At 42.1% G+C, this 15,967-nt stretch overlaps 1 protein-coding gene across 4 annotated transcripts in view; it reads left to right on the forward strand.

Annotated features, from left to right (window-relative positions):
• The window catches only part of fxr1 (FMR1 autosomal homolog 1), a 110,741-nt gene that overhangs the window by 17,152 nt on the left and 77,622 nt on the right, over positions 1 to 15,967 (forward strand). For all 4 annotated transcript variants that reach the window (XM_072572432.1, XM_072572433.1, XM_072572434.1 and 1 more), the window contains exons 2-3: positions 8,779 to 8,831; positions 11,333 to 11,426. In XM_072572432.1, the coding sequence (XP_072428533.1) occupies positions 8,779 to 8,831; positions 11,333 to 11,426 (147 nt within the window). The remainder of the gene's footprint in view (positions 1 to 8,778; positions 8,832 to 11,332; positions 11,427 to 15,967) is intronic.

Consider the following 15,967-nt stretch of genomic DNA (forward strand, 5'->3'; position numbering starts at 1 on the left):
CCGAAGGGTCTGTTTCCGTGTTATACATCTCTATGATTTTAACTGGGAAATGTTCTGCTCTCCCAGTACAGATCTCAAACTGTCTGATCATTTAATGACATTGATTTTTCAAGAGTTTGGATTTTGGTCTAGTGGCATGCGGGTTTACTTACAAGGCAGTTTAATGATTATCAGGCCTTCTTGATAGTGATTTTTTTTTGGAAACTTGAGAGAGAGAGAGAGATCCTGGATATGATGATGATGGAGAATTTGAGTTAGAGTTTTACAAGTAGAGACAATAATTATTGAAGAGAATTTAGTCTCCTTTTGAGTTCAAAGTTTTGGTTATGTATTTGCTTAGGGAAACAGTTTGCAGGTGTCCTAGATGCATGAAACAGTTCTCCTGGGGCACCGAGTTAGTTCAGAGAAATTAGAAATCAGTTACATTGATGTAAGGGTTTTAGTTTGAGTTTCTGGCCAGACTTGTTTGGTTAGAATCCTGAAGCTAAGAAAAACTATTACCTCAGTTGGGTGAATACTCACAGAAGTGACTAGCAGACTGTGTCCTGATTGCGAAATTGAAAGAAACACTTAAGTCAAACCTATATGTGTAATTGGGAAGCAAACTCTGGTATTTAGGTACAGTAAAGGCTTGTTGTTCAGAGAAATGGAAAATTTTTGAAAAGTAGAAAAGTTCTTTAAATTGTATTGTATAAATGTCTTGGTTTATTCCTTTTTTTGTGTGTAATGAACTTGTTTTATTGTCAAAACCAAATCTGCAGCATTGCATGCTTGGCTTTTAGGGATGATGGCAGATTGCTGAACACTTAGAGTCATAGAGATGTACAGCATGGAAACAGACCCTTCGGTCCAAACCGTCCATGCCGACCAGATATTCCAACCCAATCTAGTTCCACTCGCCAGCACCCGGCCCATATCTCTCCAAGCTCTTCCTATTCATATACCCATCCAAATGCCTCTTAAATGTTGCAATTGTACCAGCCTCCACCACTTCCTCTGGCAGTTCATTCCATACACGTACCACCCTCTGCATGAAAAAGTTACCCCTTAGTTCTCTTTTATATCTTTCCCCTCTCACCCTAAACCTACGCCCTCTCTCGTTCTGGACTCCCTGACCCCAGGGCAAAGACTTTGTCTATTTATCCTATCCATGCCCCTCATAATTTTGTAAACCTCTGTAAGGTTACCCCTCAGCCTCCGACACTCCAGGGAAAACAGCCCCAGCCTGTTCAGCCTCTCCCTGTAGCTCAGATCCTCCAACCCTGGCAGCATCCTTGTAAATCTTTTTTGAACCCTTCCAAGTTTCACAACATCTTTCTGATAGGAAGGAGACCAGAAATGCACGCAATATTCCAACAGTGGCCGAACCAGTGTCCTGTACAGCCATAACATGACCTCCCAACTCCTGTACTCAATACTCTGACCAGTAAAGGAAAGCATACCAAACGCCGCCTTCACTATCGTATCTAGCTGTGACTCCACTTTCAAGGAGCTATGAACCTGCACTCCAAGGTCTCTTTGTTCAGCAACACTCCCGAGGACCTTACCATTAAATGTATAAGTCCTGCTAAGATTTGCTTTCCCAAAATGCATCACCTTGCATTTATCTGAATTAAACTCCGTCTGCCACTTCTCAGCCCACTGGCCCATCTGGTCCAGATCCTGTTGTAATCGGAGGTAACCCTCTTCGCTGTCCACTACACCTCCAATTTTCGTGTCATCTGCAAACTTACTAACTGTACCTCTTATGCTCGCATCCAAATCATTTATGTAAATGACAAAAAGTAGAGGGCCCAGCACCGATCCTTGTGGCACTCCACTGGTCACAGGCCTCCAGTTTGAAAAACAACCCTCCACCACCACCACCCTCTGTCTTCTACCTTTTGAGACCATTCTGTATCCAAATGGCTAGTTCTCCTTGTATTCCACGAGATCTAAGCTTGCTCATCAGTCTCCCATGGGGAACCTTATCGAATGCCTTACTGAAGTCCATATGGATCACATCTGCTCTGCCCTCATCAATCTTCTTTGTTACGTCTTCAAAAAACTCAATCAAGTTTGTGAGACATGATTTCCCACACACACAGCCATGTTGACTATCCCTAATCAGTCCTTGCCTTTCCAAATACATGTACATCCTGTCTCTCATGATTCCCTCCAACAACTTGCCCACCACCGAGGTCAGGCTCACCAGTCTATAGTTCCCTGGCTTGTCTTTACCATCTTCTTAAACAGTGGCACCAAGTTTGCCATCCTCCAGTCTTCCGGCACTTCACCTGTGACTATCGATGATACAGATATCTCCGCAAGAGTCCCAGCAATCACTTCTCTAGCTTCCCAGAGAGTTCTCGGGTACACCTGATCAGGTCCTGGGGATTTATCCACCTTTAACCGTTTCAAGACAACCAGCACTTCCTCCTCTGAAATGTGGACATTTTGCAAGGTGTCACCATCTATTTCCCTACAGTCTATATCTTCCATATCCTTTTCCACAGTAAATACTGATGCAAAATAATCATTTAGTATCTCTCCCATTTTTTGTGGCTCCACACAAAGGCCGTCTTGCTGATCTTTGAAGGGCCCTATTCTCTCCCTAGTTACCCTTTTGTCCTTAATATATTTGTAAAAACCCTTTGGATTCTCCTTAATTCTATTTGCCAAAGCTACCTCATGTCCCCGTTTTGCCCTCCTGATTTCCCTCTTAAGTATACTCCTACTTTCTTTACACACTTTTAAGGATTCACTTGATCTATCCTGTCTATATCTGACATATGCTTTCTTCTTTTACTTAACCAAAACCGCAATTTCTTTAGTCATCCAGCATTCCCTATACCTATCACCCTTCCCTTTCACCCTGACAGGAATATACTTTCTCTGGATTTTTGTTACCTCATTTCTGAAGGCTTCCCATTTTCCAGCCATCCCTTCACCTGCAAACATCTGCTTCCCATCAGCTTTCGAAAGTTCTTGCCTAATACTGTCAAAATTGGCCTTCCTCCAATTTAGAATTTCAAATTTTATATCTGGTCTATCCTTTTCCATCACTATATTTTAAAATGAATAGAATTACGGTCGCTGGCCCCAAAGTGCTCCCCCATTGACACCTCAGTCACCTGTGCTGCCTTATTTCCCAAGAGTAGGTCAAGGTTTGCACCTTCTCTGGTAGGTATATCCACATACTGAATCAGAAAATTGTCTTGTACACACTTAAGAAATTCCTCTCCATCCAAACCTTTAACACTATGGCAGTCCCAATCGCTGTTTAGAAAGTTAAAATCCCCTCCCATAACTACCCTATTATCCTTACAGATAGCTGAGATCTCCATACGAGTTTGTTTCTCAATTTCCCTCTGATTATTGGGGGGGTCTATAATACAATCCCAATAATGAGATCATCCCATTTCTCAGTTCCAACCACATAACTTCCCTGGATGTATTTCCGGGAGTATCCTCCCTCAGCACAACTGTAATGCTATCCCTTATTAAAAATGCCACTCCCCCTCCTCTCACCTCCCTTTCTATCCTTCCTGTAGCATTTGTATCCTGGAACATTAAGCTGCCAGTCCTGCCCATCCCTGAGCCATGTTTCTGTAATTGCTATGATATCCCAGTCCCATGTTGCTAACCATGCCCTGAGTTCATCTGCCTTCCCTGTTAGGCCCCTTGCATTGAAATAAATGCAGTTTAATTTATTAGTCCTACCTTGTCCCTGCCTGCCCTGACTGTTTGACTCACTTCTGTTCTCAGCTGTACCCATCTCAGACCGATCTCTTTCCTCACTATCTCCCAGGGTTCCACACCCCCCACCTTACTAGTTTAAATCCTCCCAAGCAGTTCTAGCAAATTTTCCTGCCAGTATATTAGTCCCCTTCCAATTTAGGTGCAATCCGTTCTTGTACAGGTCACTTTCACCCCAAAAGAGATTCCAAAGATCCAAAAATATGAATCCTTCTCCCATACACCAGCTCCTGAGCCATGCGTTCATCTGCTCTATCCTCCTATTCCTGCCCTCACTAGCTCGTAGCACTGGGAGTAGTCCAGATATTACTACCCTTGAGGACCTCCTTTTTAAATTTCTACCTAACTCTCTGTAATCTCCCTTCAGAGTCTCAACCTTTTCCCTTCCAATGTCGTTGGTTCCAATGTGGACAATGACCTCCTGCTGGCCCGTCTCCCCTGTGAGAACATTCTGCACCCTCTCTTGAGACATTCTTGATACTGGCACCAAGGAAACAACACACGATTCTGCTTTTTCTCTGCTGGCCACTGAAACATCTGTCTGTACCTCTGACTACAGAATCTCCTAACACAATTGATCTCTTGGAAGCTGATGTACCCCTCGTTGCATTAGAGATAGTCTTAGCACAAACAGCCAAGTTTCTGGTATTATGTTCCCCTGAGAATCCATCACCCCCTACATTTTCCAAAATAGCATACTTGATTGAAATGGGTATATCCACAAAAGACTGCTGCCCTAGGTGCCTACCTCTCTTACCTTTCCTGAAGTTAACCCATCTATGTGACTGTATCTGAGACTTTGCCCCCCTTCCTATCACTGCCATCCATCATATACTGTTGCTGTTGCAAATTCCTCATCGCTTCTATCTGTCTCTCCAACCGATTTACTCGATCTGATAAGATTTAGCATCCAATAGCATTTATGGCAGATATAGTCCGCAGTAACCCTTAAACTCTCTTTAAACCCCCACATCTGACAAGAAGTACATATCACTGCAAAGGCCATTTTTTGCTCCTTCACAATCTACAGACCCAGAAAATAACACCATTGTATTCCCCTACAAACACTGCCCTAGGTTAAATTAATAGCTATGGCTTATATTTTAAGTTTAATCAAGAGACTTATCTCCAAAAACATATAATCAAGAAAGAATCCACTATACTCACTACTGCAGCCTTTCTCTTGGACAGACTTAAAACAGCAATTAACTTATCTGATTCTGTGCTGTGAACTTCGCCCAACAGTTCCTCCAAGATTAGTTGTGAATTTCACTGTTTGTTCATTTTCCCAGATGCACTCCGATGTCCACGATACACGAATTTCCTGAAATAAGTTGTAACAGGGTTCGGCCATTTAGTTGTTTCCCACAATCAGTGAGATAATTGATCTTCTATAACCACATTTTGCTTCATTATTTTCTTTTTCCTTGATAGAAATTTATTGCATTCAGTCCTGAATATACTCAATGATTGAGCATTCACAACTCGCTGGGGTAGAGATTTTCAAAGATTCACCAGCCTCTAAATGAAGAAATTCCTCCCTTTTTGTTTCTGTTCTATATGGCCACTGCCCTGGTTCAAGACCTCATTCCCGAAGTCAGGCAACAGTCCATTTTACATTTAATTTGTTGAGCCCTGTAATAATGTTGAATGTTTGAATGAGAACACCTCTCATTCTTTTTAAATGCCATGGAATTAAGGACCAGTTTATTTCATCGTACAATTTCTTCATTGCAGTTTGGTGAAGCTTTTTGTTATCCTCTTTCAAAAGCTAGTTTTTACTTCTTGGAGAAGAAGAACAAAGCTGTTCACACTACTCTAGGTGTGGTCTCATTAATGCTCCATATAATTGCCATGGAACAGCTATATTCTTAGAAAGGTAATTTGATTTGATATTCTTTGCAGCCTGTTCTTATGTACTTTTTTTTGTCTTAGATTACTTGCGTGCTTTGGTGTTGCCACTGTAAATCAGTATCCAATACTGTACTGCCTTAATCCTAGATGCCCCCTCCACCACCATTACCATCATCACTTGTGTTTTTGTTGTGGATCAAGTATCATGCCTCACCTTTTGGCCTGGCATCCTGTGTCCCGTTTTGGTGCAGTCTACTTTGTCTACCTCTACTTGGTTTTGCTTCCTGTCTTCCTTGTCCCTTGTCTTCCTCTGGCTTTGGTTTCTCCAAGCCCTTTAACGTCACTCCACCCCCACCCCCCCACCACCGAAAGCAAATCGCTCAGACAAAGTGTGCCTTTACCACCTCCATCTTTATTCTGGGCCCCTGGAGGGAGAGAGAACGATCACCCATGTGCACAGGGCATGACTTCTTGATCTTCTCTGGATTAGCAGTTTTTTAATGAATTATATAGTCATTTTACAGACAGGAGCATCCAGATAAGGCAAACATACATCTTGATTGGCTGACCATTACAATCAGCGAGTGTCAACAGCAAAGACCAAGCCCTTTACTGTTATACGATGCATGTTCTTAACCTTGTTAACTGTATTCATATAATGGATACCTTTCCCCTTGTTAACTGACTTTGCTTCCAATATTGTTAAATGGCTGTACATAATGACTGCTTTTCTACCTTGTTAACCCATTACCCTTGCCTCCAGCACCCATTGTTAACTATAAGCTCTTATCTGATCTGAGTCATGCTCAGCTGAATGTCTTCTTCCACAAAACTCTGAACTTAACTTTTTTTCCCTGCCTGCTTATACCCTATGCACATTCTCACCCTGACAGATCTTTATCCTCTCTTCCTGCCTTTCTTCCCAGAAGGGTGCAAAGTTGCAAGGTAACTGGTATAATGTTTGGAGAAGGTTGGGGATGATGAGAGAAATTGGTCTAGTGAAAAGTAATATGTTGGGACTGACTTGGCTGTGACGTTTGGTCTGGTGTGGCAGGGCTACTGGGTGTTGGGTCAAGCAGAGGGACGGAGGGAATGGGAAGATTATGTTGAGTTCAGGATCTAGGAGGTTGTAGTTTGGGCCATGGCAGGCAAATATGGGATCAATTTAATAATTACTCTCTCTCAAGACTATGCTGCCTGACCTGCTATGCATTTCCAGCACCACTCCAATCTTGACTCTAATCTCCAACATCTGCAGTTCTCACTTTCACCAAGACTATTAAATAGTCTAACTTGGTAATCCATGAGTAATTATTCGCTTTAATTTTAGCGGAAGCCGACAAAGTCTCCAGTTTAAATAGAGACTTTAGGAGGGTTCAAGGCATACTGGAATTGTCCAGTGGATGATTCAATTTCCTGGGCAATTCCTTCTGAGCATGCTACAGTCGGGATTCTGCAGGAACTCCATGTGCAACACCTCTCTAAGCTGGATAATGAACGTCTGGTAAGCAGAAAATGTGCACCATTGTTTCTGAAATAGTGCCCCATAAGCTATCTGCAAATCAGATGTCAAAATTTGTGGTATAAATTTTAGATAAACTCTAGGCCAAACGTGCTGATGACTTTATTCTGTGCCTTTTGCAGTCATTGTCAAGTTACGTTTAGCTGCAAACAGCCCCATTTATAGAAATGGAGCAGAGAAACAAGTGTAGGCCATTCGGCCCCTTTGAGCCTACCTTGCAAATCAATATGATCATGGCTGATTATTCAAATTAGTACTCTGTCCTTGCTTTCTTCCCCTGCCCTTTAATCCCTTTGTCCCAAAACTATATCTAACACCACCTTGAAAATATTCAATGTTTTGGCCTCAACTGTTGTCTGTGGCCAAAAATTCCACAGACTTGCCACTCTTTCGGTGAAGCCATCTTCGTCTTAAATGGCTTACTTTTGTATCTTTAGACTGCGTAATCCTTAGTCCTGGGCTCCCTAGTTATCATGTCTTTGTCTAGTCCTGATAGAACATTATAGATTTATATTAGATTCCTCCCATGCATATAAAGTCGAGTGAATATAGTCCGAATGGATCCAGTCTCTCTTCTTACGTCAATCCAAGAATCAGTCTGGTAAACCTTTATTGCACTCTCTTCATACCCAGAACATTTTTTCTCATGAGCCCAAAACTGTACACACCACTTCAGGAGTGGTCTCTCAAATTCACTGTACAATTGCAGCAGAACATCCTGATCCTGTACTCTAATACCTCTGCTATGCAGGCCATCGTACAATTTGCTGCCTTCATCACCTGCTGCATGCTTACTTTCAACAACTTGCCTACAAGGGTGCCCAGATCTTATTGCACCTCCCCTTTTCCCAATCTATTGCCATTCGAGTAATCTACCTTAATGTTTTGCTGCCAAAATTGATAACTCACACATGTCTACATTATATTTGATCTGCCATGCATTTGTCCACTCTTTCAATTTGTCAAAATCAGAGTGTAGCAATTCTGCATTGTCCTCGTAGTTTACCCTTCCAAACAGTTTTGTCACCTGCAAACTTGGAGATACAGCAAACTTTGTTTCAACTGGCGCACTCAATAAACCAGCAAAAACTGTATACCTGAAGTTTACTGTATTATCATGATCCCTGCAACGTCTGAGTAGTCAGTTGAGGGTGCAAGGGAAAAGGCTCTGCCTCTAAGTTTTTATTTGTAGCGAAGTTGCATTATTGTGGAAATGATTTATGCTATAAATAAAGTATAATAATGGTGTATACCCATGCATTACAATTCTTTACTTCATGTGTGGGTATTTACATTGATCAAGAGGTCCACATGATCAACTGGTATATTCCTGATCCCATTGCTGCTGTTTGATTACAAGATTGTTGTATTACATTTAGTTCTCTCCATTTGAGTCATTAATATGTATTGTGATTAAATACTTTGCTATTGAATGGGTTTAATGGAGTTTAGACTTATGATTAATGTAGAGTATTAAAATGCAATAAGAATTTAAAAAATGATGGAATTGATTTCACAGTTCAAGGAATCACCATTTCCTTTGAATCAAGTGCTTAATTTACAGGGCCAATAAAGTTGATGTTTATTTCCATATTCATTTTATTTGTCTTAAGCACTGTACTACCTAATTGTAATTTCTAATTTTAAATTTATTTTTCTTTTAGGCATTTGTAAAAGATGTGTTTGAAGATTCACTTGCTGTTACTTTTGAGAACAAGTAAGTATTTCCTTTTCAAGTAATAAAATTAAATTTTAAATAATTTGTATCAAAGATCAACTGAAACACTTAAGTCCGAGGCCTAATCCTTTCAATAGTATTGCTATGTACCAACATATAAATTCTGTTTTTGAATAAGTCTTCATTCTGTTATTGCTTTCTCTGTTGTTTTCCATCACCAGAGGTACTCCTAAAGAACAAAACAAAAAGAATTACAGCACAGGAACAGGCCCTATGGCCCTCCAAGCCTGCGCTGATCCAGATCCTCTACCTAAACCTGTCGACCCTTTCCTAAGGATCTGTAACATACTGCTCCCTGCCCATTCATGTATCTGTTTAGATACATCTTAAATGATGCTATTGGACCTGCCTCTACTACCACCACTGGCAACGCATTCCAAGCACCCACCACCCTCTGCGTAAAGTATTTTCCACACATATCTCCCTTAAAAATTCCCTCCTCACCTTGAACCCATGACCCCGAGTAACTGAGTCTCCCACTCTGGGGGGGAAAATTGTTTCTTGCTATCCACCTTGTCCATATCTCATGATTTTGTAGACCTCAGTCAAGTCCCCTTCAACCTCCGTCTTTTCTAATGAAAATAATCCTAATCTACTCAACCTATCCTTATTGCTAGCACCCTGCATACCAGGCAACATCCTGGTGAACCTTCTCTGCACTCTCTCCAAAGCAACAACCACCTTTTGGTAATGTGGCGACCAGATGTGTACGCAGTATTCCCAATGTGGCTGAGCCAAAGTCTTGTCCAACTGTAACGTGACCTGCCAACTTTTGTACTCTGTACCCTATCTGGTGAAGGAAAGCATGCTGTATGCCTTCTTGGCCACTCTATTGACCTGCTTTGCCACCTTCAGGGTACGTTGGACCTAAACAACCAGATTTGTCCTCTAAGTTTTTATTTGTAGTAAAGTTGCATTATTGTGGAAATGATTTATGCTATAAATAAAGTATAATAATGGTGTCTACCCACGCATTACAATTCTTTACTTCATGTATGGGTATTTACATTGATCAAGAGGTCCACATGATCAACTGGTATATTCCTGGTCCCAATTTTCTCCAGCGCTTTTCCATTTACCTTATAGTTCACTCTTGAATTGGATGTTCCAAAATGCATCACCTCGCATTTGCCCAAATTGAACTCCATCTGTTACTTCTCTGCTGACTCTCCAATCTATCTATATTCTGCTGAATTCTCTGACAGTCCCCTTCTTCACTATCTAAAATATTTTTGGAATAGAATATTTATTTATTTGGTGCAACTATGTATGGTGTATGTGCAGCTCTGCCAATCACTACCATTTTATTGTTGGGGTAGTTTGATGCCACTGTCCCTTTTCCTTGATTTAGTCTAAAGGCCTGTTTGGTCCCCAGCCCTGACAATTCCCCACAACTACCCCCTTCATCCCACAACTCCTCTCTTCACCAATCTCGCATCTCATTACTCCATCCAACTTCATCCCATTCCCCATCTCCCTCCATTTCCAAATTCCACACAGCTTTCTTCACTATCTCCCACAATTGCCCCCGTCCCCCACCCACATCTCCCTCCTTCACCCATTTGTCGCCCTCCAAACCCCATCCTTCTTCCCCTATGTCCCATTCCCCCATCAAGTAAAGTAAATATGTTGTTAAACTTGAAAGGGTTCAGAAAATATCTACAGAGATGTTACCAGGACTGGAGTGTTTGAGTGAAAAGGAGAGGCTGAATAGACTGGAGTTATTTTTCCACGCAGCGTTGGAGGCTGAGAGATGACCTTACGGCGGCTTAGAAAGTCATGGGGGACATGGATAGGATAAATAGACAAGGTCATTTCCCTGAGTGGGGAAGTCCAGAACTTGAGGGTATAGGTTTAGGGTGAGAGGGGAAAGATATAAAAGAGACCTAAGGAACAACAATTCCACACAGAGGATGGTACATATATGCAATGAGCTGCCAGAGGAAGTGGTGGAGGCTGGTACAATTGCAACATTTACGAGACATCTGGATGGCTGGCAAGAGTGTAGAGGGATATGCGCCAAATGCTGGCAAATGGACTAGGTTAAGTTTAGGATGTGTGGTCGGCACGGACGAGTTGGACCAAAGGGTCTGTTTCTGTGCTGTATGTCTCGATGAGTCTATGGTTCACACTCGATACCATTTGTGAGCTTTAAAGAGGAACAAGTTCCATTAAGTTCTATATTGTTGCTAAGGCTGCTGGGAGACTTGATAGATTTTCATACTATCAGATCCTGAAATGGTTCGAGCATTTCTCATCCCAGAATACATGCAACCGTGGACTTTTGCAAAATATCTTTAGTGCAGTATTTATCTAATATTGTATAAATTCTGAATGCATTCATAGGAACATGTTAAATCAATGAATTTGACACTTGCATCTTTTACTTCTAAAGGAAGGAATTAAAGGTACTGTATCAGAAAACTTGCTAAATTGAAAACTTATTTTTCTGATTCCATTTATTTTTCCTTTGTTAATAGTTGGCAACCAGCACGTCGGATTCCTTTCTGTGATGTGCGATTACCACCCCCTTCTGATCTCAAAAAAGAGATTAGCGAAGGCGATGAGGTTGAGGTGAGTTTCAAATAATTGTGAAGCTAGACAAAAACAGTAACCAAACCAATCCTGACAACTCACTTATTTAAGTTCCACACATTTTTTTAAGCTATTACATATATATGGTGAAATGCATTTTATCTGCTAAAATTGCACTCTTCTGAAATTTAGCTTTCAGACACTCTATTTCAGAAAGATCAAGCGTCAGTGTTTTGCTTAAAATTGTGGCTGAATTTTTAAAATTTTCTTTCAAATTACCGCATCTTAAATTTGCGCATTTGACAATGGCGCTGTAAAGTTTTGACATATCTTGTGCAACATTGTCCAAATATTGTTTGCCACTATTCATTACCAATGGGTAGGCCAGAGAATTGGAATTTTGAGGTGACTAACTCTCCTCCTGGCTCCATGATGCCTGTCCACTGTCTGCAAGTCAAATGAATCATTAAGTATATTCCACTTGCTTGAAAGAGTGCAGCTCTAATAGCACTGAAGAAGCATGATATCATCTAGGACAAAGCAACCTTCCGTGTGTTCCATCCAGCACTGACGCATGTTGGCAGTGTGTGTATATCATCTAAAAGATTTATTGCAGCAATTCACCAATATTTCTTTGACCGCATCTTCCAAACCCATGAGCCCTACTACTTAGAACAAGGACAGCAGATACATGGGAACTCAGACCTGCATGTTCCCTTCTAAGTCACATGCCATCCTGACTACACTTAGTGCTTCATTAATCGTAACATGCTTTGGGATGTCTTGATACAAATGGAATTCTCCGTTCTTGCCATCGTTCAGTAACCAAGGAAGAAAAGTACTCAACAGTCAGAGCATTAATGTTTTGAAATGACAATTTTACCAACAAATGGATGAAAGGTTTCACATTCATGTGCATATTATATGCAAAAATGAGACTGTTCACACAGGATTGTAGTGTCTTTTAATTTTTTTTCCAATAATATAATTTGCCCATTTGACATATAGTCGCATATTTTTACTGTATTAATCTACATCACATTAGCATAACTTGATCTAAATTATACTACTTAGTCTAATTCCATTTATTTTATAACTTAACTTTTGCCAATCAGTCTATAGCTCTGAGATTCTGGAGTAGAGTGGTGCTGGAAAAGCACAGCAGTTCAGGCAGCATCTGAGGAGCAGGAAAATCCAACGTTTTGGGCAAAAGCCCTTCATCAGAAATACAGGCCAAGTGTCTGAAGGATAGAGAGATAAATGAGAGGAGGGTGGGGGTGGGGAGAAAGTAGCATAGAGTACAATAGGTGAGTCGGGGTGGGGATGAAGGTGATAGGTCAGGGAGAAGGGTGGAGGAAGGTAACAAAAAGTACGGTGGGATGAAGGTGATAGGTCAGAGCGGAGGGTAGAGTGGATAGGTGGAAAAGAAGATAAGCCGGTAGGACAGGTCATGGGGACTCTGCTGAGCTGGAAGTTTGGAACTCAGGTGAGGTGGGGGAAGGGGAAATGAAGAAACTGTTGAAGTCCACATTGATGCCCAGGGGCCGAAGTATTCCGAGGCAGAAGATGAGGCGTTCTTCCTCCAGGCGTCGGGTGGTGAGGGAGTGGTGGCGAAGGAGGTCCAGGACCTCCATGTCTTCAGCTGAGTGGGAGGGGGAGTTGAAATGTTGGGCAGAAGGACGTAGTGGTTGATTGGTGTGGATGTCCCGGGGATGTTCCCTAAAGCACTCTGCTAGGAGGCGTCCAGTCTCCCCAATGTAGAGGATACCGCATCGAATTGCTCAGCCTCCTTGCGGGAGCACAAGATGGTGCCAATGCAATTATCAATGTAGCGGAGGAAGAGGTGGGGAGTGGCGCTGGTGTAACTGCGGAAGATAGACTGTTCTATGTAGCCAACAAAGAGACAGGCATAGCTGGGGCCATACAGGTGCCCATGGCTACCTTTTTGGTCTGGAGGAAGTGGGAGGATTTGAATGAGAAATTGTTATGGGTGAGGACCAGTTCGGCCAAACAAATGAGAGTGTCGGTGGAAGGGTACTGTTCAGGACGTCGGGAGAGGAAGAAACTGAGGGCTTGGAGGTCCTGGTCATGGCGGATAGAGGTGTCGTGGGATTGGATATCCATGGTGAAGCTGAGGCGTTGGGGGCCGGGGAAACAAAAGTCTTGGAGGAAGTGGAGGGCATGGGTGGTGTCTCGAACGTATGTGGGGAGTTCCTGGACTAGGGGGGATAGGACAGTGTCGAGGTAGATAGAGAACAACCCACACTCCTCCATCCTGGCACCTTCCCCTGCCACCGCAGGAATTGCAAAACCTGCGCTCACACCTCCACCCTCACCTCCATCCAAGGCCCTAAAGGAGCCTTCCATATCCATCAAAGTTTTACCTGCACATCCACCAATATCATTTATTATATCCATTGCTCTCGATGCGGTCTCCTCTACATTGGGGAGACTGGACGCCTCTCTAAAGCAGTGTGCTTCAGGGAACATCTCTGGGACACCCACACCACCCTATGGCCCAACATTTCAACTCCCCCTTCACCCAGCCGAGGACATGGAGGTCCTGGGCCTCCTTCGCTGCTGCTCCCTCACCACCTGGAGGAAGAACACCTCATCTTCTGCCTCGGAACACTTCAACCCCAGGGCATCAATGTGGACTTCATCAGTTTCCTCATTTCCCCTTCCCCCACCTCACCCCAGTTCCAAACTTCCAGCTCAGCACCGTCCCCATGACCTGTCCTACTGGCCTATCATTTTTTCCACCTATCCACTCCACCCTCCTCTCTGACCTAATCACTTTCATCTCACCCACATCCACCCATTGTACTACTTGCTACCTTCCCCCATCCTCCTCCCTGACCTATCACCTTCATCCCCACCCCAACTCACCTTTTGTACTCTATGCTACTTTCTCCCCACCCCCACCCTCCCCTCATTTGTCTCTCCACACTTCGGGCACTCTGCTTGTATTCCTGATGAAGGGCTTTTGCCCGAAACGTTGATTTTCCTGCTCCTCGGATGCTGCCTGAACTGCTGTGCTTTTCCAGCACCACACTTATCCAGAATCTGGTTTCCAGCATCTGCAGTCATTGTTTTTACCTATACCTGTGAGATGTTGTATTTGCATCTTCTTGAATATAGAAGCTGCAATTCTCTATTTGTCTAGCAGAGTCCCATTAAGTTAATTGAAAATATATAAATGTTTACAAGACGTTATACTTCACTTCTTTAGTATCCTGGAATCATTTGTTCATCAAGGAATTTACTCATTTCAGAGTCTTAAATATTTCTAAGTATTGCTTTGTGGAAGTTCTGATATGCACAATATGTATGTTGGATGTCATTTGTTTCTTCTTTTAGGAAAGAATTCTTGAAATGTTTGTTTATTTAATAACACTTGCTTGAGTTTTTTTTGTGTTTCAACTGACAAATCACTAGTTAAGACTGCACTTGGACAAAGTTGTTCTAAGAGCCATGTTTTATGGACAATATATTGGCCTATGAGACGGCGCAAAATAAATTTGTCAGAATGATAGTTAGGCACCGAGTGTTAAGTTAAAGGAAAGATTAAAAGAAAGACCATGGTTGTATTTTCTGGAATTTAAATGACTAAGACATGACTTGACCCAAGATTTATTTTACATGTGAAAGCAATGCAATAAGGTTCGCAAGGATGTTTAGAAAGAAGGGTGTTGTCAAAAAATTAGAGCCAGAGGTTTCAAAAGTGAAATATGGAAACATTTGTGCACACCAGCTAGAAGAATTATGGAGCTCTCTTTTGCAAATAGAGATTTATTCTTAATCAGTTGCTAATTTAAAATTGGAGTCTCTTTTGTTAGGCAGGATTAAGGTTTTTTCATTCATGGCATGTGGATGTTGCTGGCTAGCCAGCATTTATTGCCTGTCCCTAGTGCCCTTGAGAATGTGGTGGTGAGGTGCCTTTTTGAACAGCTGTAGTCCACCTGCTGTGGGTTAACCCACAATGCCATTCGAGAGGGAATTCCAGGTGACCCAGTGAAACTGAAGGTATGCTGATCTATTCCCAAGTTGGAATGCAAGTGGCTTGCAGAAGAACTTGCAGGTGACGGTGTTCACATTCAGTTCCTGCCCTTACATGGAAGTGGTTGTGGGTTGGGAAGCTGTTGACTCAGGATCTTGGTGAATTTATACAGTGGATCTTGTGGATACATACTGCAGCTACTGAGCATTGGTGATGGAAGGCGAGGTTGTTTGTGGATTTGCTGCCAGTCAAATGGACTGCTTCATCCTGGCTGGTGTCAAACTTCTTAATTCTCACTAAGACAATGTGCAGTTATAAACAAATTTTGTTATATTTATATTTCATTTCCCTTTTGATAAACAACAGCATTCCATTTGCCTTGCTAGTAACTTTCTGTACATGTACGTTAATTTTCTGATTAGTGTTCCAGATAAACAAGGCCATGCAGAGAGCAGACACCAGATAAAATAGCATGAGAGAGAGCATGTACTGTTTTATCAAATTCCTGCACAAAAGAATGGAGCAACATAAAATAGAATGGCAGAGAAGAACAATCAGATAAAACCGTGCATGATAAAGA

This window comes from Chiloscyllium punctatum, chromosome 6 (assembly GCF_047496795.1).
Source record: "Chiloscyllium punctatum isolate Juve2018m chromosome 6, sChiPun1.3, whole genome shotgun sequence".
In the NCBI taxonomy this organism is placed as follows: Eukaryota; Metazoa; Chordata; class Chondrichthyes; order Orectolobiformes; family Hemiscylliidae; genus Chiloscyllium; species Chiloscyllium punctatum.